Source organism: Tetrao urogallus (assembly GCF_951394365.1).
Source record: "Tetrao urogallus genome assembly, chromosome: 2".
Lineage (NCBI taxonomy): Eukaryota > Metazoa > Chordata > Aves > Galliformes > Phasianidae > Tetrao > Tetrao urogallus.
This window is the reverse complement of record NC_136814.1, coordinates 31,009,967-31,025,779: the sequence shown is the minus strand read 5'-3', so window position 1 is coordinate 31,025,779 and position 15,813 is coordinate 31,009,967. Positions and strand designations below refer to the sequence as shown.

The following is a 15,813-nucleotide window of genomic DNA, read 5'->3' as shown; positions in this document are numbered from 1 at the left end:
TGCCTTTCACAGTAGCATAGTTAATAGTCCAGTAAAGATGAGCACCACAGTGAAGTGATCTTGTAAATTATAACATAAGCATGTTTTCCTTAAATGTGAAATAAGAAGAAATAAGTTTGTAGTTGCCTTTACCAATTTTTCCAAAATAATCCACTGAGGTGGGGATACTTCTTTGTTTTGTTTCATATAGTAACCCAGTCTCCTACTGGAACAGATGATTCGTTGCTAAGGGGATTGCATGCTGCTAACCAAAATGCCCAGCTGATTGTACAGTTGTCATCTATACCTATGCTGAGCGCATGCTTCAACAAACTCTTCTCGATGCTACAAGTCCACCATGTTCAGGTATAGAATTGTGAACATTGAAATGTTTTAATAGTATTTCTCTCTCAGTCTGAAAGTTTTCTTCCTGTATTTGTATTGTTCAGGATGCAGCTAACCTGTTAGGTTATGTATTTTGTGCACACAGGTTGTCATGGGCAACAGTACCAATAATGTAATAGATTAGCTGCTGAAAGCTTTTAGCAAATAGGAAATTTCTTCTTAGAGTAGGAAAGTAGATAGGCATCTATTTTTTGTGTTTTAAAACAAGTTTGTTACCCAATTACTGTTATTATAATATTTGCCATCTGTGGAGGTTTTCAAGACCCATCTGGACAACCCTCTGAGCAGCCAAGTTTGTGTCTTAGCTGGCTCTTCAATAGAATAAGGTTGGAACGATCCTGTGATCCAAAATGTTAAAACGAGATGTATGCTTTTTGAAAAATCATTAGTTTAAAAATGCTTTTCTTAATATATAACACACAATACATTCCTTTTTTATATAAGTTCTTAGGTATCTGCCCTTTTGTTTTAATTGGATAGCTGACCATTCAAATATTCTATTCAAAATAGAGTTTGTTAGGTAAAGCACCTTGATGCTTCCTCAGAACATCAACTATTTAGTTTCTTCAGGGAGTCATTCAGAATATGTGTTTGAGTCTCTCTGATAGTAAAGGAGATTTTCCATTAGTTTCTGCTTCTGTGAATTCTTTCTGAATTTTTTCAGTTGTACATTAAATATCTCTTGGCTAAATTTTGAAATTCTGAAAGTTTACATGCAAACCAGTGTTTCAGTAGAAAGATGATGATACTCTGATTTCTGAGCAATACGTACAGCTACTTTTCCAACAGTTTGAAGAAACATCTTAAGAGAAACTTAACTGTATTTTGAGGGGGCCCATTACAAAAAACAAAAAAAAAAAACAAAAAACAACAAGAACAAAAAAAAACAAACATAAAAAAGCATTTTCTAGTTATGATAAACTTTATTTGAATATTTTATTTATCAACATCCTAAAATCTCAGTAAAGGAAGGAGCGGAGAGTAAGTGTGTGTACATTATTGGTGAAACAGGGTCAACTGAAGATGTAGATATGACTTAAAATGAAAACTCTTTATGCTTTGCTGCTCTGGAAATGCACAGGAATTTGATGTTTTTTTTTTTTCCTTTTTGCAGCTTGAATCCCTTTTGCAGTTATGGCTCACATTAAGCCTGAATTCTAGCTCCTCTGGAAGTAAAGACAGTGGCGCTGATATTTTCCTTTATAATGCTAATCGAATACCTGTAATTTCCTTGAATCAAGGTAAAATATATTAAATAGGAAATATTAACTTTCAGGTGTGAAAGGTTTTCTTAAGTACTCAATATTTATTTGTTCTTATTAAGATCAGTGATGGAATGAGTGATCTCTGTGTTGCTAGAGAGCTCTTGGTCTCACTATCTACGTGGCATGAAAAATGTGTAGCTAATAGTAATTAATAAGGAATTGTTCCTTGAATTTCTGTAATCTTGACCTAAATTACATTATAAAATGTGTGGTTCTTAATTCATTGTTACTGCTAAAAGGCTCTTTAAAATATACTTCTGAACTGTGCATATTTATGCGCTTCTTTGATAAATTTCTTTTCCTGGTACACCATTCTGTGATTTGTTTATTATTACTGTCCAAGGCATAGAGGATAGGCATGGGGAAGCCCTACTACTTTTTGGCGTTAGACTGCTGACCTAGGAGAAAGATGTGTCTAATTATTTCTTTTTATAAAGTAATGAAGTATAATGAACTTGTTGAGTTTCATGGAGACTGTTTTAAATAAAATGTTTCTTTGCATCTTTTTTTTTTTTTTCTGAGAAGACATGGGTTGAGACTATAGGAAGTTCTGTGGGCCAGTTCCTGTGGTGCATTGGTGATGGCATCTTTTCCTAGTTGCCTAGAACAGTAGTTGTCAAAACAAAGAAAACACAACAAACAATAAACAAGTAATGTAGCAACTTACATTCAAAATGAGAAACTTCTTGTAACATTCTGAAGATTAATACTTGGGAAAATGTGTTTTTCTTGACAGCTTCAGTAACTAGCTTCCTGTCAGTTCTGGCATGGTATCCTAACACCTTACTCCGAACATGGTGCCTTGTGCTTCATAGCCTAACTCTCATGACAAATATGCAGTTTAATGGTAAGTTGTGGAGTGTTTTGTCACCATTTTTTACAGTGTACAAGTAAGTGTTGATTTCAATCTTAAATGTTACTAAAATATTCCCTTTGTCGTAGAATTACTTTGATTTTCCAACAAAGAGGCTGTAGAGAGTGAGCTCTATGCACTGCCTGTACCTTGAAATCAGTGTCATTTAAAAAAAAAAAGAGCTTAGCATCATCTTCTGAAAAGCAAATCTGAGGAGTAGCTAAAGATCCTTGAGAGGTAGCTTTGTATTATGGGAAGAGGTAGCAGAGAGTGAGGATTAAGGCAATATAAGAGGAATTCATGTTTTTTCTGATGCAATAAGAATATTTTCATAAATATGCAGACTCCAGTCACTGCTTATGTTAAGCTCTCTGAAGATAAGCCCCTAGAAGCTAAATTTATTAAAAAAAAAAAAAATCCATCCACTTCATTTCACTTTCCTATGTATGTGAGATTATCGTGCATTCTCTGTATGGCTCTGTAAGACGGTAATGATAATCTCCCCTTGTGAAGGAAATTTTGCCACAAGTCAAGTAGAGACATTAAAGGATGCAATTTTCAATGAAGAAATTTAGCTTCTAAACAGCTATGATAGTAATAGGGCAGCTGTCATGGGGACTGCTTTTGTGGCCTTGTCCTTAAGCCTAAAGAAGATGCTGAGTAGTTTGTGAAATTGGAGACTGAAATCTCTGAAAATGTACGTATTTAGGCCATATCAGAACTTTTTAAATTCTGTTTTGACACCAACCGTATGACTAAATGCAATAATAACAGATGAAATCCAGAGTAATGGAGGATCATACTTTCCTGAAATAATTTGCTATTTTGTGGTGACACAACTGTTCTGAGCTGTTTTCTGTAATCTGCCCTTGAAACTCTTTTTTTCCCTATATAAGCTCTTTGAAATCCTTGCCTTCGGAACACGTTTTTTTCCTTCAGATTTTCACTTTTTTCTTGGTATTATTTAACGATATCATGAAAAACTTCTGAAACTCCTTCTGCTGGGTGAAAGTGATGCCTCCCTAAGAAAAATTTCGGAGTTTCAGTTGCTCTAATGTAGGCAGCTGTTGTTTGTAATATCATTTTTGTAATACGTTTACTGATCTGTTTCTTTCACAAGAGGTATTCATGCTCCACTCACATGTCCTTTTGAAACCCCACAGAATAGAAGTGTTGCTTGTCACACTGACTGTAGACTTCATAGGTTATTCTCTGAAGGTGCCATTTAACAATGCAGGAAAACACAAACGTTCCTTCTTCAAATAAATATTATTTGAACATTTTCTGAGCTTATATACACTTCTTTTAAAATAATTTGGGGTACTTCTGGAAAAACTGAAGTTTCAGTTTTGCAGATACACACTAGATCAGCAAAATGTTCGAGGAAACAGGTTCGTGTATAAATATAAGGGGTGTGACCTTACTAAGTTAATACCTTTTGTCATCTGGGTATTCATTTTCATTTTTTACTTCAATTATGGCAGACTTAGAAATTTCACCCCCAAAAAATAACCAACCAATAAAATACCCACCTACAACCAATATACCTAGTTTTCTCAGGGGTAGAACTAATGTGTTGTGTATTTCGCCTCAGTAAGTATTCACAGGTGCAGTTCAAGATGGGGGAAAATAAACTTGATTAGTTCACCAAGGCTGGTATTTCCAAGGCCCATCCTGCAGTGGAAGATTTCTCTGTTCTGAAAAATTTGGTTTTCCTTTCAGACAATCAGTGGAAGTGTGCACTTAGCTTCTCTTACAGGCTTGTCCTTCATCCAAACAAGGCCTAGCTTTTTAATTTTTGCACTGTCAGATGTAAACTGCAACAGCCTTAATGTCTGTAATAGAATGGAACTGGAATGCCTTGAGAGGCTCTATTGCTTTTATTTAATTCTAGCTATTGCCGTTCCGTCTTCCATCAACTATAACCAAGCCTACTTGTTCTAAATCTAGTATTGGTAAATCATTGCAAAATTATTTGTGTAGCTATACAAGAAATGCTTTCAGCATGAGTTTTCTGCTATCATCTAAAGGAGTAAATCTATTTATTGTTAGAAAACAAAATGGCATTTGGTAAGGGGAAGACTTAGTATCACTAAGATGTTGATGAAACTTAGATGTTTCCTTCCTGTTTGGTTTCTTATTGTTCAATTTAAGGAATTTTTTTGAATGATGAGTACTGATACAAACAGAATGACCAGTAACTAGTTTAGAATTTGATTCTTTTTGCATCTCCCCTAATTGGGTATCTTATCTTGAGGTGCAAAAAGATGTCAGTCAAACTCTTGTACCTGAGCACCATTTCCTCTTGATTCAGTCTTTCTTTCACATACTATGAGACAGTCTGAAGGAGATGACAGCTTTAGCGTGTTATAACTTGATCTTAATTTGGATAGGTATAAGCTGTGCTTCTCAAAAGCTGTGTTTTGTGCTGATTTTATATACCACAACTGAATGGTTAAAACTACATGTTTAATAAAGCTTGCTTGCGTGATCATTAAAGGATGTATTATATTTTAACTTCTTGTCCTCAAAGCCCTTATCTGTTAAGCTCCCTGCAGTGTTAATCAGTGATGTGAAGTCGGTGAATGTGCCACAAAAAAAAATATCTTGATTGCATGCATGATAATAGAACACATGGTCTCTGGCAAACTGAGAGATGTGTGAAAGCCTTACTACAGAGAAGACTAGCAAAGAAAAAGAAAAGAGTTAAAATCTGTGTAGATATTGTTTCTACAAAACTAAAACTCTACATTTGTGAATTTTACCTTAGCAAGCTGAGATACTAGTGGAATATTTGGGAGGGTTGTAGCTGTACTTGATGGAAAACTTATTACTCCAAATTGTAGTCCTCAGTAAGCAACTTCTGGTACTTAATTCTACTTCTGAATATTTATGCATAATGAAGTAAATGTAGTAGATATACAGTATAAATGTTGTATTTACATTACATGTTTAAGATGAGAGATTTAATTTTCATGCATTTATTTTTAAGCTGGTCCAAGCAGTGCCATTGGAGCTCAGGAAAGTACAGCCCAACTGTTGGTGTCAGATCCAAACCTCATTCATGTATTAGTGAAATTTCTTTCTGGCACAAATCCTCATGGAACAAATCAACACAGTCCACAGGTAAGTAGCAATTAAAATAACAGAATAACCCTTCATAATAACATTTAAATAAACATGACAGAAATGTGTGTCATCTGTGTTGTATTATATCCTTAGCTTATTGTTTTTCCTTTTTTTTTTTTTTTTTTTGTTGTTGTTGTTGTTAGCTCTGGTGAACAGCTGGTGGGAAGTTCATGTTGATGATGTGCTATGAATAGTGAACTTTCCTTTTTACGTTTATGTGGACAAGTTGCTCTAGGGAGGATGTGATTTCTTGGTTAGTGTGTTCTATGTTAAAATTTTTTAGTAGTGTGCATAGAAAACTTGCAGAGTTCAGTTTGCTTACGGAATTCATGCTGGATTAGGATAAAAAAGACAATGAAGATCAAATATCTAACAATTTTTGAATTTAGAAGAGTGTTTTGTGCTTCTCTTTTTTGCCTGTTCTTTGAATCAATGTGATTTCTAATGTGTTTCCTAATTTCAACTAATTTTCTGCTCTTTGTGGTCTTCAAAACATTTGTGAATGGAGATTAAAAAAAAAAAAAGCCAAATTTAACTTATTCTTATGTAATACTTGACAGGATTCTCAGAAACACCTAACAAGTGTTAGGCAAAGAATTGAATTCTTGCTTTTTACTCATGGATAATGGTAGAAAAACACATGGTAAAAGTTGGTCTGGAGTAGAAAACTCTAAAATTTTTCAGAACGCAAGTTAAGTTATGTAATACTTATCTATTCTTAGAAGATGTTTTTCATGTTGGGAACGACTTCCTGGTCTTGAAGACATTTCAATTTTGTATATACTTATTAAAATTCTTTTCCCCCTAGGTTGGGCCAACTGCTACGCAAGCTATGCAAGAATTTCTTACTCGATTACAAGTGCACCTTTCATCAACTTGTCCTCAAATGTTTAGTGAATTTTTATTGAAATTAATACATATTCTTTCAACAGAAAGGTAAATCTTAGCCCTTTGTTTTCCTACCCTCTTTGTCTTTAAAATCTGTTTGTGAGTCACAACCAAAATGTGTAGATTCCCTCTCTTGTCCTACTGTCAGGTTGTGTATGGATTGAGATCACAGCATTACTAGTTGCACCCAGGCAGTTTCTAGCATGTGGAAAAGTGCACCTGGAATGCACACGCAGCCAGCCATCTTTATGCAAGGGACAGTGAATATAAGCAATGAGGAGTTGGTTGGAGTGTCATTTTATCATGGGCTAAGATGTAGGCATTCTTTAGGGTTAGAGGAATTCCTAAAATAAAGGCACTGTTGATGAGTTTACCCACTGAAAAGGCAAAAGCATCCTGAAAGGCCTGAATTAACCAAAGGTAAAGCAAATTATTTGTAGATTGCTTTTATAATGTAAGTAGGATGAAATGTGTGATTGCATAATCGTATTTATTTCATGAAAATGCTATCAAGAACATTAATGATTTTGATTGTTTAGAATACAGATCACTTCAGAAGTAGTGTGATAATGTATGCATACGTTAAGGATGCAGAAGTCCAGGATATGTAGGCAAATATGCATGCTTTTGTATATACACATGCAAACAAATGGAATTAATACAAACAGTTAATTACAGCTGTATCCATTACTTAAAGTTCTTACCCATAAAATACTAAATCAGCTCCATTCAAATCAAAACTGTGAAAAACCAACCATAAAGTTGACTAGAATAGAAGAAAACAAGGAGCTTACCAAAGGAGAGTAAAACTACAGATTGTATGTTTTATTGCATTTTCATTTTCTTATAATGTCATTGGAGAAGAAATGTATTTTTGCTACCATCTTTTGAACACCAAATTTTTTACAACCTCAGTCATATGAAAATAAGACTTTGCATAATGCTTTTTGTCTCTACTTTCCTTTCGCTTTATTCTTTCTCTGTGTTCTACAAACTCAAGGACAGACAGAACAAAAGGAAATCTGAAGGTGAATTGTAGGCTTCTGCTTAAGTTAGTAGGGAACACATAGAAGGCAGAACTTTTAAGCATATTTCTCTTCTTATAAAGAAAGCATATTTTTCTTCTTTCTTATTGTCTCAATAGAACATACAGTGAAAGTTCTGCAGTCTCCAAGCAGCTGTGCTGAGGCCATATGGAGCATTAACCACTAATTTCCAAATCTGTTGCAATTCTCAGCTTCTTGGATGGCCTGTCTTTTTCTTACTCATTTATCTGCTTTTTCTGGATTCAAAGTCTCTTTAAACCTTACTGCAAGATCTGAATTCATGACCAAGTGTATTGTACTCCTTCTGCGGTACCGTTTCTTGTCAACAAGCAATGGTCTGATTCGTCTAACTGTGCCTGCAGAAATGCTTACATCTGTGTGCTATTCCTTTAAAATAACTAGTTGCATCCAGTAAATAAAAGAATTACCACATTTTGAATATATTACCAGACTACCCAATTCTGGTTTCATCTCCAGCAAACAGTAGAAAGTCGTAAGACACCAAATGATCTGGTAGTGTTTCTGCATTTTAAATGCAGCCATGGTCCCTGATCGTCAGTAAAAGGTTCTTTAGATCCAGGAATGTTCATGCTTGGAACTTCTGTTGCTGTTAATAAGGTCTCCTTCCCTGCAATTAAGTTATCGTAACTAAGAAAAGGTGAAGGCATCTTTTTGTTACTACTTCTTTCTTGCTTTCAAAATAATAATGTTGTTTTTGGAACTTTACATATCAGTTTTGAAAAGGTTTCAGCATTTCAAACACAATCTCAAACTCTGCTAATGTGGAAAATGAACCAAGTATTTTTATGGCTTACACTGTATGGATTTCATCAGTATCTGAAGCTGGCTTTAAAAAGGATGGTCATTTAGGCAAGTCATTCGTCGCTGACATTTTAATGTCATTTCACTAGCTTTACTAGCTTCTGAAGGTTCTCAAGGGCCTTTTAACACCAGCAATGCCTGCTGTTTGCATCGTATGTTAGTTTGTGAATGAAGGGTTTATTCCTGAATGTTCTGCCTCCCTTTGTAATTGAGTTGTTGGGATTTTTTTTGTTTTTTTGGTTTTCATTTGATTGTTCCTGTGTGGTTTGGTTTTTTTTTCCTATAACTTCATGTTATTTTAGCTCTGCTGCTTAGTTCAAAGTTCAGGTTTGGGGATATCCATGTTGAGTAATCATGAGTGATACCACTCTAACATTTCTTTACATGGATACAAAAATATGTAAGGACTATTTAGATCTGTGGTTTTCCATTTGTGGCTTTCAGCTTTTGCTTTTAGAAAGAGAAGGGAAATGTGCTTGTGATCTGTCTTATGCATCTGTCTTACCTATTGCTATGGGACAAGTTCTTAGCGTGGCCATCTTCATGCCTGGTCAGGTTGTTGGTGGCATAGCACTGGGGAAGTTAGCACTGTGTCCCTTTTCTTGCTTCCTCTTCTCCACATTGAAAAAATCTCCTCTGTCCTGCTCTTCTCTATTGATGTAGTGTCTTTTCAGTTGTGTGGAGGAGTACCACTGTCTGTGCAACAGCGAGGAGATTTTACCTTGTGCTTAGCAGTTCTGCTTCTTGAAGGCTCAGTCAGTGGGCCCAAGACCGTTGTGTGTACAGCAATAAACTAGTCATGTGGCAGTTGTTTGGCCTGAAATGCATTAGGAATTATGTTTTACCACTGATACAGATGTTCTACACATCTCCAGACAAAGGTTTAATGTAATGAGGGAAGGACTTCCTCATTTTCTTGTTTCCCTCTTCTCCAGTAGGTGGCACTTTGGTGTTATCTATCCTTTAATCTTACAGAAAACTATTTCAGCTTTCTCTAAGAAATTTTACGTCATTAACTTGAAATGGATGGGTGACGTTCACTAGGTTATGTTACTGGACTATTACTCATACAAGAAATTTAATTATTCTATAAAATCGTTAATTCATAATGAATCTTAGAATGCATACTTACATGTTATAATATACTTGAAATAAGCTGATTAAGACATTGAAATGATAGCTTTTGAGTTGTGTTAAGATTTTTTTTAAGACAAATTAAAAGTAGGACTGAAATGTAACATGGAAGCAAAGCACTAAAAAAGAGCTTTGATGACTATTTGTAGATCCCCAGGCAGTTATTGAACTGTACCTTGTCTGACCAAATTGTAAGATTGATTGTAATAAAAAAAAAAAAAAATAAAATAAAAGCAAAAAAAAAAAAAGCAGTATATTACTGTTAGAATTACTTAAATGGCAAATATTTTCTTCAAATCTGTTTACAGAAAATATTTTGTTCTGCATGTAATGTTATAGTGGGATTGACTACTCAGCGTCAAAAGATATAGAGAAATGTTTCAAGTTACTAACCAAACCACGCTTAGAGAATTAGAACCAGCTTTATTTTAAATACACTTGATTGAGAAAGTTCATTTTACAATCTACTGGTAAATGTGTGAAAGCACAGAGGAGGGTCACTAAGATGATCAGAGGGCTGGAGCACCTCTCGTATGAAGAAAGGTTGAGGGAACTGGGCTTGTTTAGCTTGGAGAAGAGAAAGCACCAGGGAGACTTCATTGTGGCCTTCCAATATTTGAAAGGAGCTTATAAACAGGAGGGGGTATGTCTGCTTACAAGGTTGGATAGTGATAGAACAAGTGGGAATGGTTTGAAACTGAGACAGGGAGGTTTAGTTAGACATTAAGAGGAAGTTTTCCACACAGAGGGTGGTGATGCACTGGAACAGGCTGCCCAAGGAGGTTGTGGATGCCCCATCCCTGTAGGCATTCAAGGCCAGGCTGGATGTGGCTCTGGGCAGCCTGGTCTTGTGGTTGGTGGCCCTGCACATAGCAGGAGGTTTAAACTACTTGATCATTTGGTCCTTTTCAACCCAGGCCATTCTGTGATTCTATGATTCAAACGGGAAAATAAGTTTAGTGCCAGAAGAGATCCGTCAAGTAATCAACCTGTAAGCACCTACCTGTGACAATTTGAGTATCTTCTCATCGTTTTACGTATAGTTACTATTTAGAAAGCTTAAAACTAACCATTCTTCTCTCTACTTTGGAGGAAAAAAATTTACAGAGGAATTTACAGAGGGACAAATCCTGTTGAATTTTCCTGTTAGAATTAAGGAAAAAATCCTGATGATACTATAGTATTAGACTGCTTCTTCCCATGCAATTTCCCTGCAAGTTCATGAAACTTTTCACCCACAGCAAATGAACAGGACTGTATCTGAAATACATACTCACGAAGTTAACTGCTTAGTTAAAAAGAAAAAAAAGTGAAACAAAGATCTAACTAGATTTCAAACTTTCGGAAAAGAAGCTTTTGTTGTTTGTAGTATCAGAAAAGTTAAAGCATGAAGAAATTCCACTGACTCTGTAATCGTTGGTAGTTAAAAATTATGAATACTTAACCTATGTGAAAGATCAAATTATGCTTCAAATTGCATTTCTGGAAATGGCTATTTTTTTATTGGAAGTCTGGCGTGCTTTTTGATTCTTAAATCTCAAGGAAACAACAACAAAAAATTACCTATCTTGTTAATATTGAATAATGAAATATCTTTTTTTTTCCTTTTTCTTTCCAGAGGTGCTTTTCAGACAGGCCAAGGGCCTTTGGATGCACAAGTGAAACTCTTGGAATTTACCCTGGAACAGAATTTTGAAGTTGTGTCAGTTAGCACCATTTCTGCAGTGATTGAGTCTATAACCTTCCTTGTGCATCATTACATTACATGTTCGGACAAAGTGATGTCTCGCAGCGGCTCAGACAGCTCTGTGGGTGCTAGAGCATGCTTTGGAGGACTTTTTGCCAACATTATCCGTCCAGGTGATGCCAAGGCTGTTTGCGGAGAAATGACAAGGGATCAACTTATGTTTGATTTGTTAAAACTGGTGAACATTTTAGTTCAACTGCCACTTTCCAGTAACCGAGAATATAGTGCCCGTGTACCAGTAGCAAGCAGCACCACAGACAGTGTGTCTGATGAAGAAAAGGTTTCAGGAGGCAAAGATGGCAATGGAAACAATCCTAGTATTCAAGGATCAACTGCGTATGTTGCGGACTTGGTGTTAGCCAACCAACAAATTATGAGCCAGATTTTGTCTGCCCTTGGCCAGTGTAACAGCAGTGCTATGGCAATGATTATTGGTAGGTATTTCTTAATTAAAAGGGAAGGTCTTTTGTGGTGGTAAATACTTTAAACTTCTACAAACTAATGCATTGGCACAGACATACAAAATGTGTCAAAAAAGACAGAAAAAGAGAAGCTGATAGAAAAGTGAGAAGGACAGCAAGTGATGTAAGGTGGGGACAAAAACACTGTAAGGTGGGAGACGGTGATTAAAGCCAAATGGGAGCGTTTGGCATTTGTAATTCTGGGATTCAGCAAATTCAGAAGGATTGATGTCGGAAGGGACCTCTGGAGATTGCCTGGTTAAACCTCCCTTTACAAGGAAATCCCGATGCAGAGAGTAGGTTCCTCAGTACCTTGTCCAGTGGATTTTTTAATTCTTCAAGAGTGGAGGCTCCACAACTGCTCTGGGAAGTCTATACCAGTGTTCAGTTATCTTTGAAGAAAAATACAGTTTGTTATGTTTAAAAGGAATTTCCTGTATTTCAGTCTTTGCCTTTATATGTCTCCATACATGGATTAGAATTCGTCTTCAGTTTGTACTACAGGCATGTTACCTTGATAGTTCACTTCATATAGCAATATTTTTCTTTTTTGAATTACTTTTGGAAGAGAAGACTTACAACTGTGCCATTGCAAAAATGCAGGCACTTTTCCATTCCCCTATTTTTTTTCCAGAAGTCTCCTTAGCAGCATACTATTTAGGGTTCTAGTAATATATCTCTGGGAATTCTTCCTGTTACTAAGAAGTGTGGATTGCCAAAGATACTTCAAACAGAAAAGTTGCTGTTTGTTGGAGATGTGTCTAGGGTGTGTTTTCTCCAAGTAGATATCTTTGAGACTTGCTTTTGAGTTGCGAAGATAACCTACAGTTTATTTGCACAGCTTGAACTACCAGATGAAATACTACATGAATGGTAATGTGTGTGTAAAAGTAAAAGAACAGTTTACAGAAAAATAGGCTTGAACCATGCACTTCATTTCAGATACAAAAATAATTGTGAAATTTTGTACTCTATAGTGTTTCTCTTATTTCCAAGAAAGTTTCTCTGTTGTCTTCTGTGCTGATTTGTCTTAAGTGGATGTGAAAGTGTTTAACCAAAGTGGTGTCAGAAAACAGTGTGTTCTTTGGATGAGAATCTGTGAATGTCTGACAAGTGGTCCATGTGTTATAAGAGCAACTGAGAAAGTAGCAATCCCCAGTAGTCAAACAGCAGGCAGGACTTGAACAGCCTGAAGTGCATTGTTGGAATCTTCCTGAAATTAATTCTTAAATGCTTCAGCCTTCACTCTGGATAGTTGGTGTTGTATCACAAATGCAATACGAAGGAACATTGAAAGTAGTTTGTTCTATGCATGGTTGATTGTTTTGAGTACATGTTTTTGGGGGGTGAAATTCAAACACTCTCCTCAACTTTTATGTCTTTCTGAACCATCATTTTGTGTCTAGCAAATATTTTGTATTTTTTAAGAAATCAGTTTGGAAAGACAGCATTATTTCAGTGTTTTTCATAGAATTCAGAGCACTGGGCCAACTGGCTCCCTTCAATGGATTGTTTGCCCCAGGGTCTTTTGATGTAGGTTACTGAAACTAATTTGTGTGAGTGTTTTGGGAAGATGTAACACAGTTCTTTGTGGTTTTAGTTCCTTCAAGAAAATCTGCATTTAGCTCTTTCCAGACAACTTCTTTGAACAGAACGTTTCTCTAAGATTGCTGCCAAGGATATGTATGATCCAAAAATCAATTACCAGCATTTAGTAGTAAACATGTAGTGGGTAGCGCGGAATGCTGGCTACCCAGGAAAGATAAACCGTAAGACTTAAGCAGATGTGCACTAGTAAGTAATGGCTCTTGTGTCAGAATTTCTGCTAATAATGTTGATTTACTGTACCTTGAAAGCCAGTAGATCAAGAACCAGGATAGCCTTCTGTAACTCTTTTGTCACATGAAGTTAAAATGTTTGTGAGTTTTGTCTTTGCATTTCATTAGGATTTTATGCTTTCTCATTGACAGGCTATGAAAATCACATAAGTAGTAGTATTCCCATCCTACCCTTCCTTTCCCATGCCTCAAAATCTAAAATCTTTGCAACACCTTCTTCGACTGTCATTTATTTTTAACTTTTCTAGACACCACAGAGATCGAGTCCTAAGAGACTTCTGTCTGTCTCCATGCTTTCAAAGCTTACCAGTATTTTCTTTCTTGACAACTTAAAGGTGATTAAAGTACTATAGCTGTCAATTCTCTTGCCAAAATGTTTCTCTAAGGCATATTGCAAAGATCACTTAAACACATTCTTTATATTATTTTCTGTGAGTATAATTCCAGTTCCTGTAAATGGAAGGGAAATGAAATCCGTTTCCCCAACTCCAATCTAAAACCACTTTTAAAAGCTCAAATTGATGTCATATGCTCAGGGAGGCAGTAATTTTTACAGAGGTAGTTTCTCTTAGGGAAGAAAATTCTACTGCTTTCCTTCCTCCTTTTCAGCAAATATGTAATCAATATTACTGAATAAATCCTGAACTGTAACACTGGGAAGAAAAGTTCAAAGAGAGGTATTTCCAATAGAGATGCAGATGTTAAGCAAAGAACTAATGGTAATTTATATGAAAATTGTCCTTGTAAAATCCATGCCAATATTTAGCTGAAATGAAATTTAAATATCCTTGAGTTCTCCTCTATGCTGTAACAATTTGTTAGGTCTCAGCTTCTGAACCTTGAACTGTTCCTGTTTTCACTAAGGTGCAAGTGGCTTACATCTCACTAAACATGAAAACTTTCATGGTGGCTTAGATGCAATATCAGTTGGAGATGGATTGTTCACTATCCTGACAACACTTAGTAAGAAAGCAACAACGGTGCAAGTGATGCTTCAGCCAATTCTTACTTACATGGCTTGTGGGTATATGGGAAGACAGGTAGGTTCCCTTTAACTTTGCTGTTCTTCAAGATGATTACATTTTGGTTGATACAGTAAGCTGTAGTCATGTCAGTAAACTGACTGATTTTAATATTTTTCTGACATAACTGTGGTGCAGAAGATAGGAAGTCTCCATCATTCTGAAGGGGGAGAGAGTTAAGGAGTTTCTCTAAGGATATTTTGGTGTTCCTGTAAATATTCCTGGCTAAAAGTGAATTGAATGTTTCATTGTGTTCAAGTGGGAAATACATTTATTGTGTTTGTATTACTGTGTATATATAATGCTCAATATTCTTAATTCCCTTCAGCTACTTACCTTGTCATTTAATCTTTTCCTTACTACAAAGGCTTCTCCTGTGTAGGAGTGAACCTTCTGGAGGATGATGCTGCTATTTTGTGGTAGAGAGGTTGACTGTGGTGGGATTTCTTATTCTAATTTCTAATTCTGTATGAAATTGTATTTCTTAACTTTCTTTTAGGGTTCTCTTGCCACTTGTCAGTTGTCTGAACCACTCCTCTGGTTCATTTTACGAGTCTTGGACACAAGCGAGGCACTGAAGGCTTTTCATGACATGGGTAAGAATGTGTTTTCTTTGAGTGCTTCAAGTAGAAGATTTATTGTAGATTTTATGGCACTTCAGGAATACAGACAGATGTCTAGAGAAGCAAATTTATTAAATATGTGTTTATTTGCTTAGAATCTATCACAGGCTTCTGAACAGGTTTTGTTTTTTTTCCCATCCCAATTATGCATAGGTGGTGTTCAGCTTATTTGTAACAACATGGTAACGAGCACAAGAGCTATTGTTAACACAGCAAGAAGTATGGTTTCAACTATTATGAAATTCCTTGATTCTGGTCCCACCAAAGCAACAGACAGTAGTTTGAAAGCCAGAGTGCTAGCTTCTGAACCTGATAATGCAGAGGGAATTCACAATTTCGCACCCTTGGGTAAGTAATACAACCTTCTCTCACCTTAATATCCAGTGGCCATTTGAATCTGCATCATAGAGTTATAGAATCATAGAATCACTTAGGTTGGAAAAGACCTTAAAGATCATAGAGTCTAACCATGACCTAACCATACTACCCTAACTAACAACCCTCCACTAAATCGTGACCCTGAGCACCACATCCAAACAGATTTTAAACGCATCCAGGGATGGTGACTCTACCACCTCCCTGGGGAGCCTATTCCAGTGCT

General features: G+C 36.0%; 1 protein-coding gene across 1 annotated transcript in view; it reads left to right on the top strand.

The window, feature by feature from the left end:
• BIRC6 (baculoviral IAP repeat containing 6) overlaps positions 1-15,813 on the top strand; it is a gene marked incomplete at both ends in the record, with an annotated part of 169,687 nt that overhangs the window by 70,530 nt on the left and 83,344 nt on the right. The window contains 9 exons of the mRNA XM_079532802.1: positions 191-345; positions 1,499-1,625; positions 2,386-2,496; positions 5,495-5,628; positions 6,440-6,567; positions 11,140-11,702; positions 14,432-14,607; positions 15,089-15,185; positions 15,366-15,560. Of these exons, the coding sequence (XP_079388928.1) occupies positions 191-345; positions 1,499-1,625; positions 2,386-2,496; positions 5,495-5,628; positions 6,440-6,567; positions 11,140-11,702; positions 14,432-14,607; positions 15,089-15,185; positions 15,366-15,560 (1,686 nt within the window). The remainder of the gene's footprint in view (positions 1-190; positions 346-1,498; positions 1,626-2,385; positions 2,497-5,494; positions 5,629-6,439; positions 6,568-11,139; positions 11,703-14,431; positions 14,608-15,088; positions 15,186-15,365; positions 15,561-15,813) is intronic.